Here is a 25,284-nt window from a genome sequence, read left to right on the forward strand (position 1 = left end):
TTGAGGTAGCTGCATTTCTAACTTTATTAAAGACTGACTAAACAACAAATAAATTAACTCCTGTTAAATGTCATAAGAATTGAATTTTAAGCAACTAGGAAAAAACAATTTAATTTCTACCAGAAAAGCATGCCTTTCCACATAGCAGTAAGATGATTCCCAGTACCTTATAAGCTCCTTCAATACTGGCTGAAAATTAGATAATTTAGTAAACAAACAAACAAAAAAAAAAACCAACAAAAAACCTTACTGTTAATAAATAGTTTCCAATGGGGCACTCTGAAACAACAGGATTATATCAATATGGCATTCACTTAGCATCTTAGCAAGCCTCATCTTCCTAACTGATGCAACAAAATTAAAGCATTTATAACAGTTGTTCCTCTAGGTTTCTAAGACTACACAAGCATGTTGTTTGGATTATATTATCACTCTCAAGAATCTGTAGCTTACTGTGTTTATGGAAAGCCAGTCTTATGACACCAGGGTAAGACAAAGAAAGACATTCAGCAACACAAGAATCGAGTTTAAGACTTCCAGCTTCCTCCCAGGCTGAAGAATTGATGTCCTACTTGGAGTTTACAGACTACTTTGTCCTGCAAAGCTATTAAGTAAAGGGATTGTCTTTGAAGTTCCTCATGTGAGAGGGGCTCATTAACACACAGTCTCTTTGTCATACCCCATTCTGGGTGACTGAGGTACTGTACTATAGAACTATAACTGTCTTGCCAACTGTAAGGACTTCAATGAATAAAACTTTTCCACCAAATGACCATACGTTAACTGTGTATATGTGACAGCAGCGTACAAAAATGCTGCAGCAGCACTAAAATGTCACCTGTTTCATGTTCTCATGCTCTTATTTTTATTGAACATTACCTATCACATCTTCTCAAATATCCATGTGGGTTTTCAAAAACAATATGAACACGTTCAGTACTGTCTTGTATGATTCTTGAATTGGAAGTGATAGTAAAGGGAAAATAAGATTGTTTAAGAGAAGACTGTACAATTGTATTTTTTGCAAGAATTTCTGGGAAAGAAAAAACAATTAGAAAATTGATGCAAGGTTTTTTGTTGTGTTGTATTTTGTAATGGATAGCAACTTCTGTAAGAAAAAAAATAGATCATTTCCCAAATTCAATAAGCACAACATGTAACATTCAAGCAAAGCTATGGCTAGATAGGTGAAAAAGGTCTTTCACAACATTTTTATTAAATAATTCTGTTCTCCAGGCTGACGTGTTACCTATCCCATGTTCAAAGAACAGGTGTAGATGCTGTCCAAACTTTTCACTTGTTTAAAAATACTGCAACAGTATGAACTCAGTAGAAACAGTTTTCTTACTGCAATTTCAATTTATAGACAGAAATGCATAGCATCATAGATTACCTGTGGTGTAAACTTGCGGTGCTAAATTTGGTTGTATTTGTGCAACAACAAAGAGGTATCCACGTTACACATGCACAGGTTTAAGTGTGATTTTTAACTGGCTGCATGCATCTACTAGTAGGCTTGCACTAGTGCAAGCAAACCTGGAGAAACCTAGAAATGCTATTTCTAGTTTTGGATCACGAAAAATGTGATTTCTGTTAAAAGCAGCTGCAATTTTTATTTTATAGAACAAAAATGAGGCCCCCCATCACACACGCGCACACACATAGAAAAGGCAAGACCACTGTAACCATTCACGTGAGTGAGACGGTGGGCAAACCTCCAAGATAGTCCTCTCAATATGTTACATTTCATTCAACACAGGTAATTCCACTCAGAGTACTACAGTCTGTTTTGTTAAAATCTGTACACACGCATACACACACACACACACACACACTCTATGCATAATTTCAGGTCACTTTACTGCATAATTAAAAAAATAATAATAAAGGTAATGAAAACATTGCAGTGATACTCTTACAGCAATGGAGGTCTGAGGCACTCAGAGCAGAGAATACGTTTCTGGTAAATTTGGTATTTGGTAGAATCTGTGTCAGTCCAGTTCTGTGAAGCACAAACGCTTTCCCCCATCTAAATTCTGCATTGCCAAGGGCACGCAGTACCTCATGCTTGGATCTAAAGTGACAACAAATTCACTAGATACCTTGTAAAAGGTCTATTTCATGCCCACAGTTGTATGATTTAATGTCTGCATTGGTTTAACTGTTTCTTGCATTACAGCAATGTAAGATTTTAAGTCTGCAGTGGGGAAAAAAATTTAATTACAATTCAGAAAAGAAAAAATAAATTCCCTCAGCAAAGACGCCAAAGATAGTGGAAAAGAAGTAAGCAGGGGAAAAGAAAGGATACAGAGAAGACAGAGGCTCAATGTGGACTCCTTAAGGTGACGGTTGCCAGCTGATCACAATCCACAGACAGACAAGAAAAAAGTGCATATGTACTAAAATTAAGATAGCCCACTGTACAGTCTGAGGGAAAAGATCAGTTTTCCTATGCCCCTCTAAGACTTTACACAGCCATGAAACTCACGCAACTGTTTGATGAGGGAGAAACAGCTGTTTCAGAACTAAAAAAAAAGAAGTAATACAGCATTGATGTTTCATCTTCTCATTCTTGGACTTTTGAGATATGTACTCATCTCACTGTGTAAGTCTCGCATATCCAGTCCCCCACAGCTACTGTGGACGTACCTGTAACAAATGTCCCACAGCTGACCCACACAGGGATCCTATGAATTGTGGGATTTTTTGGTTCTTGTTTTATTTTCTCTAGCTACGTCTGATGCATCATTTTCACCAAGCTATTGGAGCAGGAGACTGCCTGCAAACACTGCTCCACAGAGAGGAGGCTTGTTGCAGAGAGCTGCAGTTAAGACAGAATTTAGCAGTTTTCCCTGTAGGAAGGCCATTCTAGAAATCTCTAGCAAAAGAAGTCAATCCTGCATTAATATCGTGTGTCACCTACAGTCACAATTACCACAGAGATCACCAGCAGAAAGATGGGAACGGAATTAAAGGTAAGGATCATCTATTCTTGCAACATGCACGTCCTTCTCCCTTCAACTGTTTCTCAACTGATAAACAAATGAGGCCCAGCCCATTAGAACAGCATCTGCAGAAGCAGGAATGGGTCTTTGGAACTAGAAACACATAAAATCTTAGGTGCTGCTCACACACCAAGAGAAACAGGGCACACTGAAGTGAAAAGAAAACTGGATCCCAGAATAACAAATCCAGGTGGGAAAGGTTACCCACCTGGTTTTCTAGCTAATATGGCAGCAAAAGAAGCATCCACAGGTCTAAGTGGAAGAAAGGTGCAAAAGAGATAATGGAAGAAAAAAATATATATATAGCACAAGTGTTGTAGGTAAGAGGAAAGCAGAAAATTCTTTAAATTCTTCTCTGCTTTACCAGACAAGTTCTTCAATGAATTCCTCTCTTATCTACAATCAGCAAGAACAAAGCAAATGATGAAACTCCTCTCTATTCTGTACTCTTTAAAAAAATGCATAGTACAGAGACAAATAAGTATCATTCAGATCCACCTGCTCAGTCTAGACTATCACTGGGTCATGAAATGGGGACGAGTACTATCCATTCGTCGGGTTAGGATCTCACAGCCTGTATCAGTAACCAGAAGAGTGTGTTCAAACTGAGCAGATCGCTTTCCATCTCTTGTTACTGCAGTCCAACCATCAGGCCACGTTTCATCTTGCCAACCACCTGAAAATGTAAAACCAGCCAAAAATTCACAATTTAAATACCAGATATTAGTTCCCCCAAAAGAACTGAAAGAAATCTATCAACTGTACAGAACAGGACCAGCTTCCTATTTCATCACTTCTTAATAATAAACATGGAGTAAACTCTATTCAGGTATTATGCAGAATCAGTTTAGTTTAGTGATTTTTGGCTTTTGCCAAACTGCTCACCTTCACAGATCATTGGTTCAATTGTAAATACATGACCTGGCTTCATGACTCCAACCGCCTTGTTTTCTGCAATAAAATAAACGTTCAAGTTAGAAAATTGATCACACCTTAGGTAATAGATGAATCCTCATCCTAGAAGAAGATAGCAAGGGGAAGTCAGAAAAGTCCTTGAGAGATGGCGCATTCACTCGTCCATTCATTTTCAATCTTACATTAAAATTTCTACTAGTGCTCTCTTTCTTTCCTTCTTCCATGCAATATTTACTCAAGGAGTTTGAAATTAATTGTTGTCTAACTCCAATTCTATAGAAACAAAAAAGGTCTACAAACTTTTATGATGAAAGACATCAATTAAAATTTTTAGTAAAAATAAGCATTTAAGATATTCAGAGAAGGCTTGAAGACTTCTTAATTCAGTTCCACTGAAACCTCCAATGAATTTTGAAATAAGCTAACAGTCTAGTAATCCCATGATTCCATTTCTGAAAGACAGTGTCCCCCTCATTCTTCTGGAATACTAAAGGAGACACGGCAGTATCAGGATGATGATGAGGTATTTCTTTAGGTAACATTAAAAGAAAATAATAAACAGAGAATTTCTAGCATTGGAACTTTCTGATGTTAGATAAGCCTAAGTCTTTCTGTGGAGGTTTATGAGGTGATGCACAGTATACATGTAGGAGTGCACTCTGGAGAGAGGCTTCAGCTCTTTTTCTTTGCCCTGTTGAAACAGGGCAAGTGAATGTCAGTACAGCTTAGATGCAATTATGCCTAGAATGTGAGAGCTCGAACAAATGTCAGTATTTCAACCACTCTGCTGTGGTACAAAATTTGCATAGGCTCCTACATACAGATTCACCATCCCTAAAGATCTCTAGTTGTAGAAATCTATTAAAATGTCTACATCACCTGGATGTCTTAAAAACTTCAGATGCTGGGTAGGCATAACAGAATACAGAATACTTCATTTACTTAAAGGGTCTTGCCTCTATCATCTGCTGGTATTTCTTGTGCTCAACACTTACATTTCAGTTTCCAGTTTTTTTGCATCTGCACAAGTTTTATCCTTTTTTCTGCCCCTATAAATTTCCATAATTTTTGTTAAATAATTCAAAAGGTTATAAAATGAGCTTTTTGCTTTTAAAAAATCTGATCATATTAAGCCAGAAATAAGCAGCAGCTTTCATTTTTTCTTGTCCAAAGGGTTCAAGTTTTTCCACTTTGCATTTGTTGCCAATCTGTGTTTAAAAAAACAAAACAAAACAAACAAACACAAAACCAAATGAAAGAAAACAGAAAAAAGGAAACAGGGAAGAAAAAAAAAAAAAAAAAAGGAAAACAGTATCATTTCTTGGTAATACACATTCTGGCTCAGTCAAAAATAAAAAAAATAACAAAAATAAAAAGCTCAAAGTCCCCATCAACCTGGAAAGACAAATATTCTTTTTCTCAAATTATGTTTTATTTTATATAAAATGTCCCTCCATGTTCAGAATTCAGATTCTCTTGAAATCTGAGAACAGTTTGGGTTGGAAGAGACCTTAAAGATCCCCATATCCAACCCTCCATAAGCAGGGAACACCTTCCACCAGACCAGGCTGCTCAAAGGCCCATCTATCTTGGTCTTGACAACTCCTCCAGGCAGCCTATTCTCTTCATCATACATCACCAAATTTGAATACTAGGAATTGATACCCTTCTACCTGATGATTAACTGTTTTTTTCTATTCCCTGAAAAATCATTTTACAGAAGTGATTATAATCTACAACGTGTCCAACCCAGTAGTTTTACACTTTTGTTGCCTGTTAAAAATATTTTAATTAAAAAAATATATATTTATTAAAAAAGAAGTTCTGTTATCTATATACACTGGCTATGTTATATATTTTATACGTTGCCCAAGACAATTCCTTTTCACTCAGTGTGGCCCAGGAAAGCCAAAATATTGGACTGCCGTGATACAAGTACATCCTCTGCTAGAGCTTTTGGAATAAGTGGGGATAGAGGCATCCATCAGACCCGAGGAAATGAAGACCCTATCAGGAGAGTTATGCAGCTGAAGTGGGTGTGAATTGTTTATTGCTGCTTTGTGGTATTTTTCCAGTCCTTAGTTGCCCGCTCATCTTCAAGCTTCTCTCTATTGCCTCTGTGGATGCTGCCCTTCAGTCCTGCTGCCAAAGTTATAGGGACATGGCCATTTCCAAAAACTAAAGCTGAGAACACCAAGGAGGTGGAAGGGAGAGGGGGGTGGATCTCTCTTCCTCTGCACCCTGCATGCTTTCCAGCAACACCATAACATTCAAATGGAGAAAAGGGAATTGAAACAGGATCCAGATTTAGGCACATCATCTGTCTACATCACGCAAGAAACAAACAAAAACAAAACAAAAACCACTCTACTTTTATATACATCAGGAAATGGCATAAAGTTTTCACTTTGATCTCTGACTGAAAATGCTTACCTACTCATGCCAGATAGGGACTGATCTGAGGGATTTGTCGGAAAACGATACAAAAAAGCTGACAACTTACCTAGCCATTGCGTAGAATGAGTATGTAACACATCCACTTAGGTTCATGAAACATTTTATGATCCCAAGTTCAAAAAACAAATTATTTCACAAGTGTACAAATGCTAATGTAATGACTGTTAGACAACACGCTGCTTTATTAAAATAGAGCAGGAACTCAATCGAGTGCATTCATTGCAAAGCATGTCCTGTCTGTAGCACAGTGCAAAAGGAATACTCACTGGCATAGTGTGGCACATTAGGGGCTGTATGGAAAAGTTTATGGATTCCGTGCCCACAGTAGCTCCGAACAACCGAGAATCCATTTGCTTGAGCGTGTTTCTGAATAATGTTTCCCAGTTCTCTATATCGAACACCAGGTTTTACTGCAAAATTTAAAAGATACAAATTTACAGAGCTTTCTTTCACTGAAACTAATCACCTAACACCATTCAGGCTAACATCACCTCTGTAACATTCAGGTTTCATGTGCTCACCTGTTCTAGTAAGCAGCTTCGTCCCTCCACTATGATCACTTAATTCACCAAGTATGTAAGTGGGTATAACACCAAACAGTTAAGTTTGCTGGGGCAATGAGGTGTGGTATTTGTCTTCAAACAATGTTTTGCATTACTGGTTCATGTTACAGTGCCATATAAATTAGAGAAGTAGAACAACTCGGATTAAGGATGTTTTATTCATGTAATTGTCCAATACTGTTGTCTCTATGTAAATATCAACATACGTGGATCCCCTCAGCATCACTTACATTTCACTCGTAAATCCACATTTAAAGTAAAACGTTGCAACAACCACATATGGAAGTGTATCATTAAAAATAATCAATGATGTCATCCACTAGAGATGCACACTAGCACCTCTGTGTTCTGCAACAGAAATCATTCCCAGGTACTGTCAAATATGAGCACTTGTGTTTGAGAGCCAAAACTGTGAAACTTCAGGCTGCAGCATGAGGGTTTACCTGCATCAATGGCTTGCATTAGGCACTCATATGTCGTTTGGACAAGCCTCTTTGCACCCTCATCAACTTCTCCAACATAAAATGTCTCATTCAGATCTCCATGGTAGCCATTACGATAGACAGTAATATCCACTGCAAAGAATACCAAGCACATAATAATGTTATGTCTGAATTTCTGTCTCTTGATTATCAAAAGGACAAAACGACATACAATATAGTATTGTAATTGTGAAGATACAAGAACGCTTCGCAAGAGTTCCTGATGTAAACTATTCCAGCAGAATAAATTCTCGCACTTATTCTTTGCTATTGCAGAACTAAATCAATAAGATAGCATTTCTCTGGTCAACAATATAAGAAAAAATAAAACCCAATATCTATGCAACACAGCCATGAAAAGTTTATTATTGGTTTTCTACGTAAAATATAAGAACATGAAAGATAATCTCATAACTCCATGGTGACTTACCTGGTTAAAATATTTCCTGAAAATCAACTCCAGCACTAACAGGACAAAATTATATTTAAGTAGGTATGTAATCGTGTTCCAAGTCGTATTTTAACTTCAGCTATTTCTATGCAAGTTTAAAACGAGTCACATTTTTGCAAAAATTGAAATGCCAAAACCCATCACTTCCAGCCAAAAAAGTAAAGTTTCATCGTGAACATTAAATACATGAGAACCTTCCAGTAGCATTCCTAAGAAAAAAATATACCAGATGGCTTAAAACTTTTTTCTTTTGAACAGAATAATTTAAACATTCAGTATCAGGAATACTCAGGCACTATAATAATGCTACAAATAGATCAGTGCAGAAGAATTTTAAAGCTCTTAAAGTGCTTTTGAAATTGTTCTAGCATCGTTAATTTAAATATGCAGAGATGTTAACTAGTAAATGAGAACAAAAGCTTCTATTTAGAAGCTATTCCAATTGTGTTGTCCGCTAGATAAACTCCACCTCACTGAATGGCTTAACTGGAAAGTAGAAAGTGTTGAAGATCAGAAATAGAAAATTAATTCTCATAGCCCTTACCATTAACAATATCTCCCTCCTGTAATGGCCTCCTGTCAGGAATTCCGTGACAGATCACTTCATTCACTGATGTACAACATGACTTAGGGAAATTGTAATAATTCAGAGGAGAAGGATAGCAATTCCTTGCAATACAAGCCTAATTGAGAAAATACACTCTGCATTAGCACATTTTGTACAAAATAAAATCATAAACAACTGCCTTCCAGTAAGAACATTTTGAAATACTGTGACTCCTAAAAATAAGATTCTACAAGCATTTTTGTTGCACTGTGGTATTCTGCTATGCTTTGCATCTTTTAAACAGAAAGACAGCAAAGCCGTCTTCATTTTGCTTCCATTCATTTTTTTATGTTCAACTATGAATGCTGAAACTTTCAGGTGTAGAACAAAGCATGGAAATATTTAATTGAATGAAAAACGGCCATTGTCAATGACTATTTTTAAGTACCAGGTCTAAAATTTTTCACAGTTTTGAAGAAGCCAAACAAGACTGAGCACCACTTCTTTACCCCCCCAACTTTAAAACCCTAAGCTGCTTCAATTCTATCTCAGGCTCCCCAGTTCCGACTCCCAAACATAAATAAATAAACTTTCTCCTCTGTACATCTTAACTAACAACACTGAGCATAAAAGTCCACGGCCTAAATATGTATCATCATATGATTTATACAGTGGTATCTGTGGAGCTCAAAGGATTTAAAAGAAATAAAACTGTGTGATGTTAACAAGGAAAACAGGTGAAGAAACTCAGAGGGAGTCTGAAGCTGGAAATATCTAAGATGCTGATTTAGAGTCACAGGATTTCCTAATCTGGGGCTTATTTTGAAACTACCATTGTGCTATATAACATACCTCTGCACTACTCTGCAACATCTGCACTACTTACTATCTTCAGAGTGGGAAATAGTTCAAAATATAGGAAGAATTCATGCAACAACAATGAAAACTCTGCAACACTAATTCCAAAATAAAGACAGAGAACAAAGCAATTGAAAACACCAGAAAAAAACAATAAAATAACCTTACTAAATGGACAGCATGATCAATTTCTTCAGTAGTTACACCTGCTTTCACCATCATGGCAGCAACATCCAATACTTCTCGAGCAAGCTGCAAATGAGTAAACAAAAAAATAATGACTTAAAAATGAGATCAGAGCTACTCCTTGGAAAGTTACCAACCCATTTTCTACAGACAGCTACACTGAGACTGATAAGAAAGCTGGGTAGACTGGGACTCCAGAATTTCTGCATCTTGTATTACTAAGTCACCTCAGGGACTCAGAATATTTTGAAGACACTCCAATTGCAAATGCTCCATTTGAAAATAACCCAATTTAGATTTCACAGAACTACTGGAGTGGGAAGGGACCTCTGGAGATCATCTGGCCCTCTCTGTATGAGGAGGGCCATTGAGAGCAGGTGGTCCAGGGCCATGTCAAGACAGCACTGGATCACAATTTCCTCAAATACCACAAACAGAAACCAGACCACCTACACATATTTCAAAGTTTGATTGTATGCACAAGGAATTGATCACAATTGGTCAGGTCCCATCCAACTCAAACGATTCTATGAACAGCTCTTTTTAATAAACTGTTAGTGATGGGGTGTTGTTTTGATTTTGCTTTTTAGTTTTAACTTGGCAGTAACTGGAAGAGAAGAAAATACACTGATCACATTTGTGCTATAAAATATGTCCTTAACAGTAACAACATTTCAGCCACAAAGTATTTCTCACAAGTAATGACAATGCCAGAAAATGGATAAAAGTAATCTTTCTGTTTACAAAATAATTCACTGCAAGTTGGAGTTATGAGAAGAGACATAAAACACAAGATTTCTCAAACTATTTTTCGGAACTCAAACATAGTTTGAAATCTGTATTCTCAAATGTGTTGTCACTAACTGTTTATTTTACTGTATGTTTTTAAAGAATAAAAGCATTTTGTAATAAAAATCAAGACCTCCTTACCCTACACACTACTCGCATCCCTTCTATATCCTCAGGTGACAGTATTTTTATTTGAGAGGTTCCTTTTAAAGCTTGCTCTGATTCAGACATTCCTGGGGGAAATGAAAAAGAAAAAAAGAGGAGGTAAACAAACAAAAAACATTATATGGAGGAATTATTGCTACACGTGACCAATCAAGAAAGTTAATTAGCTCACCAACAGCAATAAAAACATGCACTTTCTCACCACAGGCTAAAGTAACAAACACACCAGTCATAGCATTATTATCATTAGCCAGATTAATTTGAACTTGTAAGCCTTCCTCAACATTGTAACACTCAAACATGCTCAGAATGCCCGTTTACTTCCTGCATACAATTTGTCCAGCCAGTCAAAATGTTCTCAAAACACAACTTTAAGATCATAATTTTAAGGGAAGTATTTTATTCATATAAAAGTATTTTTAAGCTACTTTGGAAATAAATAATAATCTAAAATAGCCATTAAAGGATTATATACACTTGTAACTGTCTCTAATTAAACTACTGCAATATCCAACCGACAAATACATCAAAGTTTTTCCTAACAGATTATGTGCAAGCTCAGTTTTATTAGATGAATGACCTCCAACAAACAGCATTTTGTGCTGTTTAAGTACTTACATTCTGTAAAGAATAATTAAAGACTCATTGAAAATATAGAAATAATTCCAACAGACTTCTAAGCAGCTTTTAGGGAAATAGAAGTCCAAAGCCACAGAAAAAAGTGGAAAATAAACAAGTAATTTTGCATCTATCCTTTCTGCATCTAAAGACAGAAAGAAGTCATTTAATAGTTCTCTTACAGGTGCTGCTTACTAGAGTTTTCTATGTTGGTGTTTTAACTCATTTCCAACACATCATTGAGAATGGCTTAAAGTTCGTCTGTGTCAAGCAACTTCTGCTATGTTTGCTACTTGTTATGAACTTAACCAGAGGAATATAATTTGCATGTTTTTGCCTTTTCTTCTGAAATATAACCTCTGAAATATAACTCATTACAAACTTTGATCCTGAAAAGCACAATGAAATAAAATACAACACTGTAACTACTTTTAGTTTCATGCTTTTATATTGTTAAGTTAAATGGGGGGGGGAGGCAGACAAAGTAAAGTGAAAATAATATATACAAAGATTCCCGTTTCCAGCACATCCATGCTTTAAATTCATGCCTTAAATGTTTCCTCAGTCAAAGAAAGGAAAAAGCAAATACAGTGCTCCATAACTGTGAATTGTTTCAGGTTACCTAGTGGGTGATCAGCATAATCTGGTCTCTGAATATAACTTGGCACAGGTCTTGTTGGTGTCTAAATAAATCATATACAAAGATGGTTAAATTGCAAGAATACATCTAACAGTAACAAAAGGAGAAACCTACACTGCAAAATCCTTTCTCCAATGACTAACACACACATGCTCAGGCACTGTCAATCTGTTCTTGTAATAGATACTATGGAGAGGATGCCACAGAGGAAAGATTTCTAGTATATGACAATTAGAAAAGACACCTGTAAAGGAAATGTCATTAATTCTGTAAATTTTGGCTTATTCCACATACAAATTTCTACCAGCTTAAAAACACAGCTATACTGAGGTCGTTTTCTCAGCCTACTTTTGACAGCTGAAGATGTTACAGTGTTCAGCTATCCTTCATTACTTCACGGCAGGATAATATAGCATTCTAGTGCTATATCCTTTGTTCCTACAGCAGAGCTGTTCACCAGTATATTCACTAATTTTTTTCAAACCATTTACATACAATTATATCAAGCTACTTATTTAAATTCTAAATTAATCTTGAATTTTTCTGAAGCGGACTGCTCCATTACTGTTAAGAGCAGCAAACAGCTAGAAGATGACATCTTAATTCTTAATTAGCAGCAGCATTTTGCAGAATAAATCTCAGAATATATGGAGAAAAAGCATGAACTGAAATCTATGTCTGATGCATGCTCCCTCATAGGCTTTTCCTTCCTTTTAAATATACCAAGACATCAAGTTAAAACAAAATAAACCGCACAATAATGGCACAGTCCCACACATCTTCACCATAAAGTCAGGACTGTAAAAGAAACTTTCCTCCTTCAGCCAAAACATGGAAAGCGATAGGGACAGGACATCTGGTCCATAAGTTACTGCAGAATATAACATGTGCTTTTTCCACCAGTGTTGGAGTACAGTGGAACTTATTACTTACCAGAGGATAATGCGGCCTGAGTTTGCCAGTATATCGATAACCAGACCAGGGATTTGTGTTGATGTCACCTTCCAGGGTCCAAGAGGATACTTCACGTTTAGCTTTTTCATCTTCTGAAAAGACAAAATAAAGAAATAATAAATTTTAGCAGCAAGATAATTTCTACCGAGAATAAAAGCTCTGGGGTCCCAAGTGCAACCCAGACGTACACAGATCTGGCAGCATTCGTTGTTAACTCATAACCTGGTAGGTTAAGTTTGTTTTCCCTTTTCACATCTCACAAGAATGAAGAAATGGCAAGAGTTCTAAAGCACACCTTAAAACGAGTTTCTCGGTCCCTATGGTTGACATCTGAGCCATCTGCCCACGTAACATTAGTTTAGATGAACCACTGAGAAATAATAACTTATTAAAAAAAAAAAAAAAAGTTATAATTAAGCCATATTCCAGATTCCTTTGAGATGCTTCAGCAGTTTCCAGCATCAAGGATTTGAGGGCTACCAGAACCAAGCCCACTCATACTGGACTCAGTTATCCCGGAAGCCAGCAAGATCATGGATTTAGTGATATGATCAAAAAGTTACTGTCAGATAAACAGCATTAGGGGAACACACCAGAGGATTTCCATATCTATATTAATTACACTGACCACAAAGGCAATTTTCTATTCCTGCAGGTACAAAAAGGATATAGAATGCATGTGTGAACTATGAGAACTCTGAGAATGCAGAAAGAGAGAAATCATTTGTAACTGTCTGTTCTATTTCCAGCTATTGTAACTTATCATGGATTGAAAAAAAAAGGTTTTTTGGAGAGGTTTTTTGAAAGGTTTAGGAGAGGAGGAGGTAAGTGACATGAGGTTTTGGCTTTCTGCCATACCATTTTATAATCTCAACTCCCTTTTAAGTTAGGCTTGATGGCTGGGTTGAGGAAGGCAGGTGCAGAACTGAGGTCTGCTTTCTCTCTTTAGGGGCTAGTTAAGATATTTTAGTTCCCCAGATAAGGGGAATCTACCAATGCTTCCGTACCAGATCTGTGAGCCATAACTAAGACATACAGATATCTCTATCACCTTCAGCTAAGCTGGGCAAAATCCTATCTACAATGTATCCCCCTGTCAATAGCTGCATTAGTGCACAATGACATTTTTGCCAGTTTTTTTTTTTCCCCCCAAAGTGGGAAATGTACAGAACAGCTGCACTCTGACTGACTTGCATTTCAGCAACTGCTGAATCACAAAAGCTTCCCAAAACGGTTCTCACCTGACTGCTTTTTTTCTACATCAAGAATCAAAATGCCATTGACGGTACAATCCTGGCAATGACGTATGATTTATTATTCTCCCTGCCCTCTATTTCAGATCTCTTTCTCACTTCATATACCTAGCAGTTCAGATAAAGGATTATTTCAGGAAAAAAAAAAAAAAAAAAAAGGAACAGGAAGAGATTTGTGTACCACAGTCTGAAATTCTACAATTTTACTGAAATTTGTCTAACGCGTACATTACTAGGAACAATGGGATTTCAGCTATCTAGTGCTGGGCATCTTTGAAAAGCCCATACCATTCTTTGACAAAGGATCACAGAATGGTTGAGGTTGACATTTCTGGGTCCATCTGCTCCAGCCCCTCCTCCAGAAGGGCCACCCAGAGCAGGGTGCCCAGGACCACATCGAGGTGGCTTTTACACATCACCAAGGAGGAAACTCCACAGCCTCTGGGCAACTTGTGCCAGTGCTCCATCACCTGCAAAGCACAGAAGTGCTGCCTGGTGTGTAGATGGAATCTCTTGTGTTCTGGTTTGTGCCCACAGCCTCTTGTCCCAGCACTGGGCACCACTGAAAAGAGTGTGGCTCTGTCCTGTTTGCACTCTCTCCCTAGGTATTCATACACATTGATGACATTTGAGCCTTCTGTATGCTGAACAGCCCCAGCTCCGTCAGCCTCTCGTCATAAGTAAGAGGCTCCAGTTCCTTCATCACCATCGTGGCTATTAGCCAGACTCTCACCAGTGTAGCCAAGTCTCTCATGTACTGGGAAGCCCAAAACTGAGTCAGATACTCCAGGTGTAGCTGCACACTTACGTGTGGAATGACACAAAGCAAACTGCACTATACGACTTAATCACCAATATACTCCCCATCTCCCACACTTTACTTTTAAACTATATTAACCAAAACAATGATACACTACTGGGGGAAAGGGGAGCAAATGCACCAAAAGGATTTCATTATGCACATTCATAACAGAATTTTAATATGGGTAGAAAACTTACTTGCTTTCTTGTGTAATAACTTGTGAGTAGCCCAGCTTCCCTTAAAGCATTCCTAGAATTGCAAAGAAAACAAAAATTACACTTTTAAGTAGCTTCATCCTGAACAGACGCATCATTTCCACAAAAACTAAGAAGTAACTGTGCTTTAAAATATAAAAGGTGGAAGGCGTTAACCCATGTAGCCACTTGCAGTAAATGCTGCTGTAACTGCCAGTCTTAGCACTAGAAATACAAACTTCAACTCATGAGTAAGAACAGTCACAAAAAACAGTCAAACAGATGCATCCCTTGAAATGAAGAACAGTGGTCTAATCCTATCACTAAATATCATCCCCTCATCATTTCAAGAATAATTAAACACCATGGTTACTCTAGGCTGACTGAAATGTTGCACTGCTCCAAGAAGCACAGAGGTAAGCGTTCAAGTGGACCATCTCCATACTTAATGCTGGGACATTGCAGCAGGCAGAGTGATCCTCCCCTGGCTCCTGCTAACTGCAGCCCTTCAGCTTCCTTCCCCAGTGTAAGGAAGCAATAGAGGTGAACCAGCATAATCACAAGGGAACAAATTAAAGAGATTAATGTGGAGAAAAAGACTGAGCTACTGAATGTAAATAAGAAATGCAAATCATAACGATAGATGAAATTGAGATGGAAAGCAAGGAAAGAGTGTGTGTGAAGGAGACTGTAATTTTTCCCTTCCTCCCAAGCACAAATGGAGTGCTTCATGCTAAGAGCAATGAATCAGCAAAGGAGCAGAGGAAATGCCTGGCCGCTGGAGTAGAGTACAGAAAGATTAAGGTGAGGGAAAGACATGGAAAAAAGGAGAGGTGGAAGTAAAAAAAGCTGCTCAACAAAGCATTTAAAGGCAATCCTCTATGGTGCTAATTAGAAAATAACTTGTTTTGAGTAATATATAGCTATGAAACCAACTGGTAGGAAACAGCTAAATCCAATTATTTACAATAACTGCTGGATTTCTGAGGAAAAAGGCATGAAGCAAACTGCTTTACTTTATAAGGAAAGACTAATGCTGAATCATCATCATAAAACTACCGTCTGGAGCCAACAGCAGATTCAACCTAACATACACAACCCTAAAGCAATGCAAGACAACAAAGCTGCAAGCTAAGCCTTGTGGGTGAGATTCTGCTCCTGCTTTACAGCTGCTACTGCACCATCAGAACCGTCTGCTCCTGCAGCACCATCTTCTTCCCGTTGTCTCTGCAAATGGTGCTTATCAAGTTGTATCCAAAAGCCCACGATAAAGTGGTGTACAACTGTGCCTGTGTTCAAAGAGACCCTGCTGCCCTCATCTCTACAACCTGTTCCTTGTTGTCTTGTTTTGCACCACACCTGAAGTTCCCACTATCTCCAGATGGCACTCAGCACGCCACAGTATCATGCAGTGGACCAGATAACAGGTTGCTTTGAAAGCACCAGTGTAGATGAAAGGGAGAACACCTTGTTGAACAAGCAGCAGTAGGTTTTATTGTCATGCTTGTACAACCTGCTGCACACACAGACCTTTGTGCTGCATTATTATCTGTTTTCTGCTGGAAAGCTGTGGGAACAGGAGTAGGCTTTAACTGAGGTCTATTTTAAGACACACACGCACTAAGAAAAAGGCTAAAAGCCCTATTTCAAGAACACTAGAAGGACCAATATGCTTTTAATCTGCTTATACTTCAGAACAGAGACTGATGTGCCAAAGACGGAAGGAGGATTACACAACTTACAGCAGCGACTATGAGGAACCAGGTCTGCAAATCTAGAATCCATAAATCTTGGGAGCGTACTGGGGAACAAACGCATCCATCCACTGTGGTAATTACTGGCTGTAACTGAATTTTTCTTTCCCCATGAAATTTTGAGAAGCATTCTCAAATCCCATTCCCTTCTCTGAGGCCTTTTCTTCTTGCTGGCTCCTAACCAGCAAACACCACACGAGCACCACAATGCTGCCAGCACCATAACCTGACAGTCTCTATGTTGGCTTTTTGTTTCCTGCAGCTGTAACCAAAGTAAAAGGATCCTGCATAAGGCTGCCATGTGTCTGAGTTCTCTCCAATATGTTTCCCAGATTTCACTTGTCCTCTATTTCCAAAAGAACAGCAGCTCTGTCAACTGCCGCTGTACAGCCAAGCGTCCCAGACACGTGCCCTATATATTGTACACGTGCACATCAATCAACAGCAGCAAGTACACGCAGTGAGTCCAAAAACATTTGTGCTGCACAGGCCATTCCACAAATGGTGCATCATCAGTGAATACCTCTGTGCTGGTCCGACACTTCTGGAAGGCTTCAGAGGGTACACAGTGCATCCACCACCAACCCACCTAGTTGGTGTAGGCTCAGTCACATGCATCCCATAAGCACTGGACTTTATCGAGTACAAACCATTTGCATCCAACAACTTACTGCACAAGCACTATGTTGGGCATCTCTGCATAGCTCTGCTTTGGCAATTTCAGATAAAATCCAGCTGCTGTTACCTCACAGGCTGGAGAATCATCCCTGTGGCTATGAAGCACTACCGTCAGACCTCTGAATGCTTCACACACCCTCACCGTCTGTACAGCAGTCTTCCTGAGAAGCCATGGAAGAAAGCTGCTCCCTCTCTCTCCATCTGGGCCACTTTGCAGAGAATTTGCTGGAGAAAATCCTGCTTTTTGATAAGGCTTCTCTGCTGAACCTCCTCTCAGCCTTCTGCTGAGACATTTACTTCAACCTTCCTGTTGCCATTCCTGCCTCTAACAATTCTTCTATGTTCCTATGTCACATACAGATCAGCACAGAAAACTTTCAATGATTAAATAAGTGAAACCCAAGAAAAAATATCCAATATCCAGGGTGAATTTCAATAATAAAATGAAAAAGTGAACAAGATACTTTCCTAATTTTTTTTTTTATTTTATTAAATGGAAAGGAACACATAGCTTTGCACAGCTGTGTGACAAAATTAACGACCTTCAGAGGAAAAGCACACAGGGATAACATAATTTTGGTTTCAAGCTTCTTGGAAGACTTCCTGAATTTTCTTTCAAACATTACAAAATCCACCAGCATTCCTGATATTACGAGCCCCACTCCTGTCACATAAACAAAATAAAAGCAGAGATGAAAGGGAACGTGCAGAGGAGCCATCCTGAATTTGTTTAGACCAATCTTGCATACAACTATTCTATTAGGACAAAAAATACAACTGCTTTTGCTAGAGACCGTTAATATACATAAACCTGTAACAACAATTCTGGTCTTAAGCAATCCTGAAACCAATCTCGCTGACTCTGTGTATAGAGACAAGCTCAACACAGCGTTCACCAGGACCTGTACATTTACCAAAAGGTAACTAAAGACACTCTCACCATCACAAGCTGGAAAGATTCCTCTTGGAACAGCTGATGGAAGCCAAGTTATTTCTCTAAATTACTTCCACCTGAAGGACTTAGTCCTGCATCTGCTGGTTAAAATATCTGCAGACTCGTGCAGCTTGGCAGAATCTGTTTCACAGTAGAGGGCACTTCTGTATGCACAGAGAGTTCACTAACAAATATGTTTGTTTTGTTTTTTCTTTTTCCTTCCAAATCAGCCATTGGAAGAACAATAAGAAATATTGTTCTTCCTTTAAAATAACTGATCAACATAGCAAGGATTTTCCTCCTGTTTTAACTGTCATTTTTACAGTAATAGAAGGAAAGCGGCTCACTGTCAATACAGTGGGATTAAGTGGTAGCAAAGTACAACAAATGCCAAATGCCAGAGAAAAAAAAGGACTAAATGAACCAAAACTGGGCTATATTTACACTGCAAGCCTCTGTATAGCACAGACATACCCAAACTAGCTTCCAATAAATTAGTCAAGTACAGGAAGCTGTGTAGGCACTGCAGAATTCAAGACATACTTATTTGCAGGCTTCTCTGAACACGTGCAAGACAGCAGCTCAGCTGAAGTGTGCTCCACCATCAGCCCTGGGGCTGTCACAGCCTTCTGCAGGCTCCCGTTCCCTTTTGGGCACAGCTGCTCCATACAACCTGGCCCTGAACACTGCATGCATTGGCAGGTCTGCAGACACTGCCCAAAGCCTGGCGTGGGCAGCTGGTGGGAGCTGTAGCTCGCATCTGGCTTCCACAGAAGCACCTCTCTCCATCCATGGCACTCATCGTTTAGAACCATGGAACTGAATTTCCAAAAAATACACGTTCTACAGCAAAAAATGAGACTGCTGGAATTGAGACTGCGGGGACAGACTGGCTGGCGCTCCGCACATAATTATGCCCTGAGATGTAATAGTCAGGCAAACGTCTAAGAAACAGTGCCAAGAAGCACGCTGTATTTAAAGATATTCTGAGCAACTTTTTTAAGATAGATTTTAAAAGTGTCCTTTGGAGTGTAAAACCGTCTCAGGCTTAATCTGATATCACGTGATATTTTATGTAATGAGAACTGGGGTTTAACCAAACCACCTTTAAGGTATGCAAACAAAACAAAACTAACAAAAAAAAAGTATGACATTTAGCTTCAAAAAAATATTATGTTACTAGCAATGTATATTTAATACAACACAGACCAACCTTACATTTTATCCATAAACATAAGTGACTTAGGAATACGGTCTGTTAACACATTTGATATTACAATGAAACAGTTCCCTTTTACCATATCAAACTTGATATTCTTTGAGGTGCTGAAAATGCCCAGAAGACACAGCTGCTGGCCTAAAAAACTCACGGCAAAATGCACAGAACAACCTGTGTGGCATAGCTGACCTCCAGCTTCTCAGATGAAGTGAATGCATGCTTGCAGATTCAAGGGAAGCACCTCCACGTAACATCTTGATGCTAACAAAGCTTGCGTTTTTTCATTTAAAGCCTCATCTCACCCCAAGACTCTTGGAAGGAGCCATTTTTTGAGGAAAGGAGTCTACCAGATTTGCAGCTCTCTATCAGATTTACAGAGGTATACAAGCAGTTTTTAAGAGTAGCAAAAGAACAACCAACAACGAACAGGTTGTCCACAGATGTGGCTGTTGCCCCATCCCTGGAGATGCTGCACGCCAGGCAGGATGGGGCTCTGAGCAACCTGATCTAGTTAGCTCTAGCTGTCCCTGTTTATTGCAGGGGAGTTTGACTAGATGACCTTTAATGGCTCCTTACAACTCTAAGTATTCTGTGTTTCTAAGAGATCTGCAACCTGGACCAGCTCCTTAGTACACTGAACACCAGCTCAGGAAGCCTGCCTGGCAGCCCAAAGTTTTGCTTTCAAAAAGTTACGCATACTTTGCATCTGTGTCTCAACAATAACCAGGCACTTACCACAGGTATGGGGATTTATAAGCAATTAAAAATAACAACTTCTTCGCCTAGGGAATCTGTCGAAATACCTAGCAGAGAGTTATCCACAGCGTACCATTTATATCAAAAGAAAACTGTAACTGTTGCATCTGGATCCAAGCAGCAGGCTGTAGCCTATTTTAAGCACAGCAAAGAACAGCACACCAAGAATGAAATACAGCACTCGTCCTATGCTGTGACATGACAGAGGACAAAAAATAGTTTCTTCTGGTCTCCATTCCCCACACCCAACACACTGAAGGTGAAAGGCAACAGCAAAGGTGTGTGGTGCTGGTGACAGGGTCGAGGGGATACCACTGCTCTCTTCAAGATCCCAATTTTTAATAAATTACTGTGACCTTGAGTAACCAAAGTTATCAAGGGCCCAGATCTGGGAGTAAATTAGATGTAAATATCAGGGAAAACATACCTCCCAGAAAGAAGGTGCATCAGTACACAGTCACCAAGGAAACAGCAGCACCTCTTCCTCAGTGGATTTAAAAAAACCCTCCAAATGAGGGTTTTTTGCCTCCATTACCTGTGCGAAACCCCAGGTGACGCTGGTGCCCAGCTGCCTCAGCCTCTTTCCACTCACTACCCACCCATCCACCGCTGTGAGAAAGAGAAGAGCTGCACAGCATAAAGTTCAGAAAAGCCATCTGTGGCCTCCAAATATCAGAAAGAAATAAATAGGCAGTGCCGGCCACTGAATTGATAATAAGAGAAGGCTTCCATGATGAGCCTAGAAATAGATCCTTCCGAATTTGGCAGGGAAATGACCCCACACCAGTACACAGTCCACACCACAGAACATCTCGGACAGCTCTGTCTAGCCTGAGACACTTATATAGATAGGAATAGCATGAGAGAGGAAGAGTTCAGCAAAGCAATGCAAAATTATTAGTAAGAGACCAACGTATAATTAGAAAGGTCATATAAAAGAGGTAACTGATAATCTCAAGAGCAGTTACTGCTTCTGTGTATCATTCAGCAGCTTTCAGAAGGCAGATAAAAATACAAATTGTGCATTTAAACACCAACTGAATAAGTACAATACATATAATTTACGCAGAAGTGACACATGTCTATAAAGACAGATCTTAAAATTGCAAATTTATCTTACTAAGAGAAATAACACACTGGAGATGCAATGCTGGGCATCTGTTATTTCCACATTGGGGACATAGAGTAACAGAGTCTATGCTAATAAATCCACAGAACACTGCAGAAAGTCTTACAAAAGAGAAAGCAAGGCAGTGGAAGACAGCTAGCAGCAACAGGACCCTGACTGACCAGACTAAATGAGACACAAAAGGTTAACAGCAGACAGAATCCCTCAGCAGAATATGCCCTCTCATTATACACTGGACTGAAAGAAAAAAAAAAAGAAGTACTGCCAGGGTTCAACTGGTATACTTTCAAGCCGCCTATGCCCTGCCTCCATTACCTGTGTAAAACCACAGGTGAAGCTGGTGCACAGCTGCCTCAACCTCTTTCCACTCACGACCCACCACCAGCACACCCTTCAGCTGCATATCCAGCTTATGAGGTGCATATATCCAGAGGAGAAACTGTGTTCTCTCAAAGGCAATTTCGAGGATGTCAAATTACTTCAGAGTAAGCATTTTCAGGGCATGTTGTTGAGATGTCCTTTTTTTGATGCAGAAGGGGGACAGGCACTAGAATAATGCCCCTTGTCAAAGGAAGGAGAAACACAACCCATAAATTCACTGGGGAAATCATTGTCTTAATACAGCTTACCTGAAAAGTTCACTTCAATTCTATATGTACAGTGATGGAAAAATGATGCTCGGTAAGTCGCGGGATGACTTCCTCACCACGCTGAGATTCTCAGCCCTATGCTATGCATGTTCATTTGTCGTAACAAAGCACACATCACAATTTATAATCCAAACACATCCTTCCATATCTGTTACCTTTCAGAGCAGTTCAGTTTCCTATTGTTTAATCTCAGCACCAGAAAAAATGCATTCCTGCAAATGTCATTTCAGCTCTTACTGGAGCTTCAGGAGTACGAGCAAGTGCTCATACTGTGCAGTGGCTTGTAATATAGGGATATAAGGGAAATACCAATAGGCTGCTGTGTGTGTGTACACAATATTGTACGTTGTCATATCTACATTATGATCCTGATGGTTTGTTGTTGTTTTTTTTTCCTCTTCTGCAGGCCTCAAGCAGATTGATTAATCTAGCATGTGCGCCTGTACAGAGACACTAGGTGGCTTCCAGTCCTGAACTGTGCCCAGAGCAAGAGGCTGCATGAGTGCGATTACCACTGTGTGTTCAGTAAGAACAGAGAAACTTCACAGCTGGGCCAGAGTGGGCATAAATCTGCTCTCAGGTAGAATGCTTTCTGATCTAGCAAAGCTTCAGGAAGCTGATTAGCAGCAAACTTGATGCAAATGCTGTTCCTCCATTAAAATAAAGTCCTAAAAACCTCAGAAGCAGCTCACCAATAGATCGGGTCCAGCTCAATGGAAGGGTTTGAAACCTGCAAACTCAGAGGGAGGGAACAAACTATGCCTTTAGGTAATGGACAGCTACAAAGCAGGCTATACTCTAAGGTGGAATAATACCCTACTTTCACTTACTAGCTTATTAAGAAGTTATTTATGCATATAATGCTATTGTGGAAAGGAAACCACCCAGGAGAAACCTTAGGAAAAGTTACACAGATGCTGACCGCACCAGCACTATTGGCTGAAATTTACTGGGAGCTCAGAGAAAACATCCTGGCTTTGAAGATCCCTTTGAGCAGGGACAATAAGCCTCACAGTGCCCATACAAATGGACAGCCAGATTGTCAGCAGCACCTAACCTACCTTCTCGACAGCACTTGGAGCTCACAGGATGCTCGTGAACCTCCATCTCCTCCAAGGCACACCTCAGACAACACAGAGGACTATGGGGGACTGATGTTCAGCCTGCAGGGAGGAACACGAGGTCTCCCAGTACATGACATTTTTTGCATATCTCGAAAGCAGGCTGCTGTTAATTCCCTTGTCTTTTCTATGACATGCTTCACTCACCCCAGACTTTCAAAGCACCTTTCATATGGGGAACAACTATGCTTACCCACTTGACTGACTAAGGCAATAAGGAGAAAGAACACACTCATGGTCACTCAGAATTAACAGTCCAGTACTTTATCTCCTAGACAAGGCAGTTTTACAAGCCTACTTTAATATGCCAATAAATATTTCTGGTAATTTTGCCTTACGGCACTAGTAGATATTTCAAAATAATTACACTTAATGCATAGACAAGAATCAATGCAACCTATCTAAGCAGAGTTGGGGACAGGACAGAGAGAAGCAAAGATATTATTTTGCTTACAAGCTTCCCTGGTCTGTTAAAAAATGGTATTGTCAACATCAGCTAATACTCACACTTGCTGAAGATGCATCTATGATGAACATCAGACATGTCAAAACGGGTACTAAAATGCAGAGCAAACCCTACAAGCCACCTTCAAGAACCATGCTGGAGCTAAATGCACAGAATCATCACAACTCTGAGTCGCGGTCCACGTAACAGCACTGACTCCTAGCACATGGCCCAGAGGCTCTGGGGAAGCAGCAGACACAGTACAGTGAGCATGTTACATTCAAATGGGGAGTTCTCAAGCCCTATGCAAATGATAACTATCAGCTCATATTCTGACTCAGAAGTAACCATGTTGCTCAATTAGTACATTAATCTAGCTGAGGTGGTTAAAAGCTTTCATGAAGTTTATCAACAGACTTCCAATGACTTTCTTGCGTGAACTCCACCATTGACCTGTGAATCATATTTCCTCACTGGACGTTAGCAGGAATAGCACATACAAAAGGCTCAAAGTCTTCAGCCTTGTATTTTGCCATGCATTTCCAAGTTGTTAAAAAACACAACAAATCAAACCCACCGTGCAGTCATCAGGCAGTCCTTTCTTTTTAATGGAAGGACCTAAGCACACTAGGACCATGGTGAGATGTGAGGAGAGCTGAGGTCTGAACTGTGTGGCTGCATTGGAACTGGCCCAACCTGAACCTCGTTGCTCTGTAGCCTGAAAGTAAAATATCTACAGACATTTCGAAGAAAAAAAAGGAAGCAGAGCACCAAATCGTTCTCCGAAAAGCTCTTGTCTAGTTAAAGGAAGCAGCACTGCCTGCGGAGCAACAAGTCCTCTGTGTTTGGTAACGCCACGCAACTCCATTCCCGGAGCTGATGCAGACCCAGAGGCACACACACCGGAACCTGACAAGCACGCCTCATTGTGCTCACAAAGCCCATGCACGGAGACTAAGCCCGCGCTCGGGAAGGGAGGCGCCGCTCACGGGGAGCCGCGCACCCCCTCACAAGCCTTTCCCTGCGCCGCGGACCCCGCAGCACGCCGAGCCGAAGCGCCCCGCCTCCCCCGGCCGGGGAACTTCCCGCGGGGCCGAGCGGCAGATCAGCGCCCGCCGGGAGCCGAGCCCAGGCCGGCGTGAGGCACGCGAGGCGGGGAGCAGCCCGCCGCCGGCACCGGCGCACCGGTCTCATTCGCCGACTGGAAATCTCACCACAGCGTTCCCACCCCCCTCCACTCCCCCCCGCCAACACGTTTCCTCCCCGCGGCAGGCAAAGCGCCCTCCGGCGCGGGGCAGCGCTAGCCGAGCCCCCGCGCCGCGCCCGGAGCCGAGGAGCAGGAGGTGCTCCCGCAAGCCAAGCGGCCGCGGGCCCGGCGAGGGGCTCCGGCCGACACCCGCTGCCGCCACCAGCCCGGCCCACCGCCTCGCAGCTCTCCGGGGCCATGAGGGAGTGCCGGCCCGCAGCGGGCACCGGGTGGGCGCCCCTCGGAGCCGGCGGGGAGAGCGGGAAGCGGGGAGGAAGCGAGGCGAGGAGGAGAGGGTGGCGGCGCCGGGGCCTCACCTGAGAGCAGAAGTAGGAGCCCTGGATGCCCAGCTTGAGGCAGGTGGGGCACTGCAGCTTGGCCTCGCTGCTGCAGCCCGCCGTCTCGCAGACGCGGGTCTCCACGGCCGCCATGCTGCCGGGCTGCCACAGGCGCGGCGCGGCGAGCGGCGGGGG

General features: G+C 40.6%; 1 protein-coding gene across 1 annotated transcript; it reads right to left on the minus strand.

The window, feature by feature from the left end:
* Window positions 1-1,066: 1,066 nt before the first annotated feature.
* Window positions 1,067-25,284, minus strand: METAP1 (methionyl aminopeptidase 1). Its single transcript, XM_052682848.1, has 11 exons — window positions 25,129-25,284; window positions 14,883-14,934; window positions 12,610-12,722; window positions 11,659-11,719; window positions 10,395-10,486; window positions 9,447-9,530; window positions 8,418-8,556; window positions 7,384-7,515; window positions 6,644-6,787; window positions 3,891-3,956; window positions 1,067-3,681 (listed from the first exon to the last, which is right to left on the minus strand). The coding sequence occupies exons 1-11, from the start codon at window positions 25,240-25,242 to the stop codon at window positions 3,521-3,523; spliced, it is 1,158 nt and encodes a 385-aa protein (XP_052538808.1). The 5' UTR covers window positions 25,243-25,284; the 3' UTR covers window positions 1,067-3,520.

The sequence above is a fragment of the Tympanuchus pallidicinctus genome, unplaced genomic scaffold (assembly GCF_026119805.1).
Source record: "Tympanuchus pallidicinctus isolate F22 unplaced genomic scaffold, pur_lepc_1.0 scaffold2, whole genome shotgun sequence".
Lineage (NCBI taxonomy): Eukaryota > Metazoa > Chordata > Aves > Galliformes > Phasianidae > Tympanuchus > Tympanuchus pallidicinctus.

Coding starts and splice junctions, on each gene's coding strand:
- METAP1 (XM_052682848.1), bottom strand. CDS start 25,242: ATGGCGGCCGTGGAGACCCGCGTCTGCGAGACGGCGGGCTGCAGCAGC. Junction 11,720..12,609: donor TCAGGCCGCATTATCCTCTG/GTAAGTAATAAG, acceptor TGATTTATTTAG/ACACCAACAAGACCTGTGCC. Junction 7,516..8,417: donor GGAGGGAGATATTGTTAATG/GTAAGGGCTATG, acceptor TATTCTTTGCAG/TGGATATTACTGTCTATCGT.